Source organism: Vollenhovia emeryi, unplaced genomic scaffold, assembly GCF_000949405.1.
Source record: "Vollenhovia emeryi isolate VEMERY1.0 unplaced genomic scaffold, V.emery_V1.0 DF939529.1, whole genome shotgun sequence".
In the NCBI taxonomy this organism is placed as follows: domain Eukaryota; kingdom Metazoa; phylum Arthropoda; class Insecta; order Hymenoptera; family Formicidae; genus Vollenhovia; species Vollenhovia emeryi.
Window position 1 is genome coordinate 3,963 of NW_011966837.1, and position 5,059 is coordinate 9,021.

Genomic DNA, 5,059 nt, shown 5'->3' on the forward strand with positions numbered 1-5,059 from the left:
GTGTGTTTGTTGACATCTCTCAAAAAACGATAGCGAACGCGTTCGCCCGCTCACCGCTCCCCGCTCCCCGCTCGCCAACGTCTCTCATCGATCGATGCGTGACTCCACCTCTCGCTATCGATTTTTGAAAGATGTCAACAAACACACCATTTTGCATGCTGCCGAGTCCGGCCTTATTGGCTCAGACGTTTTTCTGAATTAGGCCGATAATAATTACGATTTTGTAAAATTTTATATAACTTTTCTTCTCAGTTTAACCCAATCTACTATAATCTTTGGGGTCGTCCATATCGAATCTGACACCCTGTATAGATAAAGTGTCTGGCACTAAAAATTACCTATTAATTAGAACAGTCGAGAATAAACAAAGTTTTATTTACTTTTCTAATATTTGAAAATGGAAGAAAGAAAAATAGCTCTTTTATTCTATTGTTATCACAAGTTAGTGATTCAAGCGGTCTTATAGCCTAAAGGGTAGCTTAATAAACAAACAGTCATCTATAAAATGAAGCTAAATGTTTTTAAGATACTGAGGAATTTTATATTGCCAGCAGGGTTCCATATTACCATACCTTCCTCTACATAAGACGAGTAAATTGTTTCAAAATAATCTCAAAGTTCGACAAAATTAGAAGATTATATTTAAAAAAAGCCTCACCAGTCTCTACTTTTTTTCTTTCTTTCCTTTTTCCTTATGCTCTTCACTTTTTTATTTGTTGAGAGAGATAAACAATATCATAACATTACATGAATGTTTCATGCAGCCTGGAAACACAGAAGTAAGTAGGAATTAGTATATATTATATTCTACTATATTAAATATACAGAGGGTGACAAAAAGTCAATTATGAACGTCTTTGAATATCTAATGACCTTTGATGAAATCTAATAACTTCTTTTTATTCTACAATTCAATTCATATATTTATTATTTTAAAATTAAATATGATCTGTTTGATAAGCAAAAGAAGACACTTTTAAAACTCTTAAAACGAAACTGATATGAAAGACATGACTCCGCATAGTGGTTCAAGATTCTGCACTATCATACGCATCAAAAACTTTGAAGTTTTCGAAGGCTTTAAAGTTTACGCGAAACAAAATTAAATTCATCTCTAAAGAAGAACGGATTCCAAAGTCTCCAAATGTAGCTCCGAAGGGTCACTTTTTCTAAAGCTATTTGAAATAAAAGCTGTGAAGGAAATGAGTTAAAAATATGGTAGATCTTTAAACATGCCTTTAAAACAATGTTTTGAGGAAATTTCTTGAAAAATTGATCGATAAAGCCCGTTCTCACCTAATTTTAATAATCACCTAAGTGATTATTAAAAATCTATAAAATAAAATTGGATTATATTGAAAAAGTCCATTTAAAACAAGAAATTAGACAAGAATTCAGAAATAAGGATTTAAATAAAAATAATAAATCGAGAGTATTCACAATTGCGTTTTGTGTTCACCCTGCATTTTACTTGCATGTAGTGCAAGTGAGATATTTTTATGAATATTGTAGAAATACATATGCAACGCAACTAATAAAACTGGGACGAAATTCATAGAGCATTACGAAAATGAAACATATTAAAAGGGTTTGTAAAAGAATTGTATTCAAAAATACTTTATTAAGGAGTGGTGAGAAATCAATAATTCAAGAACGAGATTAACATCGGCTTCATAACATCTTACAGTCATCGTTGATTCGGAAATAAATCGCTATGTGTTTACATACTGATGCTTATTTTATCAATGTTCATAAAAATATACATGTACGCGCGCACGCACACGAGAATACATATTCTTACACATAACTCTTACATACAGAATGTTCTATTTTAAAACATTGAACAACCAATGCTGTCAAAACGATGGATTCAGATTTCTTGTTTTAAATTACAGAAATTAAGATGTTTTTGTTGGAATAATGTTGACTTTTGTTCAAAGATAAAAAGTGATACGTTCTATTTCAATTTATTTTCCATCAACCACTCTAATTTCAAAGTTCTGTATACAGAATGTTCATATACCAAAGTAACGTCGGTTATTCTGGTGTTAAATGCAATAATTAAAATTTTGAATATGTAAGCAGAAGTGTTAAAGTGTTAAAAAAGTTTTATTTAAAATTTGCACAGTTTTAAAAAACTTAAAATTTTAGATACTATTGGTTTTTTTAAAACTTAAAAATTAGATACTATTTAAAAATAACTTTTCAAAAATTATTTTAAAGTTAATGTAACCCCACACAGCACAGAAAGATTGCAGGAAGATAGCAGAAATGTTACATTGCAAGATTGCATATTGCATCAACGTTGCGCAACATTGCTGCAATGTAACTGCAATCATCTGTGCTGTATGAGAACAATTATATTTATATAACTTTACAATATACATATATGTATATATATTTCGAATATGAAATCATTGCAAACTTTTTATGTGTCTACATATGTATGCATGGGTATCCGCAAAGTGTAGACAGAGAGGACAGTTACCCCTCCTCCTGAAATTGAAACATATTACAATGCTAAAATTCTACATTATAAACATTATAACAAGAAAGAACGAAAAAAGGAAATATGAGGAACTGCAGCACAAGTATTTTTCGAAAAAATCATTAAGTTATCTGTAGAAAATTGATTCGCACATGAAATTTATAAGATTTTAACGAGATCAATTTACAAGTGGAATTTTTGTTCAAATAGAATAGGCTAAAAATCACACTATAGATAGTTGTAGCAATATTACATTTCAAATATATTACATTGCAATGTTGCTATGATATTCTATTGCAATCATTTAAAAACGGATATTTTAACATTACTGCAATCTTGTTGCAACGAATTTACAACATCGCAATTTTTTAATGAAATTATTCTGTAATATATGTGCAATCTTTCTGTGCTGTATGGAATGATTTGACAACCGGTAAAAATTTTTCATGTATAAACATGAAAAAATATATAGAATTATATAAAAATATACATCAATATGTCCATATATATTTTTAAATTGTATATTTCTATATAATTCTATACAATTGTACGCAGTTCTATTTAATTTTATAGATTTATACATGCTTTTGTATAAACAATTTTTAATGTCAAAAATTGCTTATCTATAATTATATGTAATTGTGTACAATTGTACAAAGTTATATATATATATTATAATTGTATAATAAATAAGCAATTCTTCGCCTTGAAATTTTTTTATATAAAAGTATATGCATATAAATCTACAAAATTATACAGAACTGTGTAGAATTGTATACAATTATATAAAAATATACAAATTTAAAAATATGTATGGAAATATTTCGTGTATAATTTTATACTATACATATATTTAAGCATGCTCATGCATGAAAAAATTTTTACCGGACACTATTAGTATATTTATAACGTTTCAAACTCTTTCTACATCGGTATGCATATGCGTGCGTGTGTTCTGTGTGTGCCGTAGAACGTTTCTCAAAATTTTCTGCATTAATTTCTAAACACAATTTTGTATACCGTACGCGCGCACATGAAAAACGCAATGGTAAATTTCATTGAAGAGAATTTCACAAATATTTACGTCTCTTTTCCAGTACGATGAAACGTTAAAACCTTCGTATATAAGCGTGGATCTATCGGAAGTTGAACTCGCAGAATACGATGGCCCTTCGGCTCCTCCGAACAACTCGCTTCTGCTCGATGTAAGTGCGACATTTATTTTATCATTTAATTTTTATAACGTCTAGTATTATAATAGCGATTGAATAACATTATTTTTTTTAGCTGAGACGTGACATGATCGATCAAAAGGAAGGAGAGACAGACTTTACAATCAAAATACATTATGACGATATGGTAAGAAGTTACGAACGTAATAATATGTATTACATGTCGTAGAGATAATATAATTTCCACTTTGTTATCCGCAATACTTTATTGATTTGCAGAAAAGAGTTACGATTAGACGACACAACTATTTTTACAAGCCGATCGAGGGTACCCCGTTTTCTTTAGGCTTGGCCCTGCCGGAAGGTTACGGTATGTTTGAATTGAGGGCCGAGCAAGAAATCAAGCACGCCATCGTGAATGGTAAATTTCTCACTGTAATCGTGCGTATTAATGTCAAATGGAGAAACATCGGCCGGATATGCGAATTTATCGTATTGTGTTGCAGTAACGGACTATTTCAAGGGAAGCAACTGGAAAGTGCATCCCGATTGGATTTACTGCGAATATAATTCGGCTTCCGATAAGTTCTTTTCCTCCCCGGAAGACCGCGTGCTGCACTTCCTGACACGGACGCGCCGCCCGGGGTGGAAATGGATGTCCTTGAGACCAAGGAGTCCTAGCTCGCATCATAAACAAGCGAGCAAGCCGGATAAAGATTCTTATTATTGTGAGTACACATCGTATTAATTTAACATCTTAATGATAAACCAAAAGATTTGTGGAAAATAATATTATACATAAAGACGAGTGAAAGGAATAAGGGACCAGATATGGGTTGGGCATTAGCTTCGGATCATTTGTCATACATCGCCGACTAAAAGTTTGAGATTGTTAATGAAAATTGTCTGTGCGAAATAAAGTCAAATTTTTTAAATTATAATTTAACATACTTTGATTATTTTGTTCATTTTTTAAAATGAAACAAAATGTAAGATGTTTGGGAGTTTTATATAAAATATTTATTTTTTATGAGATGAATATTATTAGATACAGAGAATGTTAGAGATTTTTTTTCATTAGAATAACCACCCCTTTATTTAATAATTTTTATTACTAATTTAGATAATTTAGCTACAAATGTTTTTATGAGGCAGAAAAACTCTTCCACTTTCTTGACCCGTTAAGGTAGAATGGACCCTTAGAAGATTGTAAATTTGCGTACAGAGTGGCAACATACATGTCAGTACGACGGGTTGCCCATTCGAGTAGGCGCGCATGGTCGTTCACAACTGCGCGCTGGGTCGGCTTCGGCGAAATTATATCGCGAGATTAATGACAGTAAATTTGTTCAGGCACAACATGACGAAGTCAAAATCCATGTTGTGCCTGAACAAATTT

The 5,059-nt window shown here is 31.3% G+C and overlaps 1 protein-coding gene across 1 annotated transcript in view; it reads left to right on the top strand.

Moving 5' to 3' along the window:
- Positions 1-5,059, top strand: part of LOC105557292 (voltage-dependent calcium channel subunit alpha-2/delta-3-like) — a gene marked incomplete at its 5' end in the record, with an annotated part of 35,710 nt that overhangs the window by 2,234 nt on the left and 28,417 nt on the right. Inside the window, 5 exons of the mRNA XM_012004489.1 lie at positions 765-779; positions 3,586-3,693; positions 3,776-3,847; positions 3,940-4,081; positions 4,167-4,405. Coding sequence (XP_011859879.1) covers positions 765-779; positions 3,586-3,693; positions 3,776-3,847; positions 3,940-4,081; positions 4,167-4,405 — 576 coding nt within the window. The remainder of the gene's footprint in view (positions 1-764; positions 780-3,585; positions 3,694-3,775; positions 3,848-3,939; positions 4,082-4,166; positions 4,406-5,059) is intronic.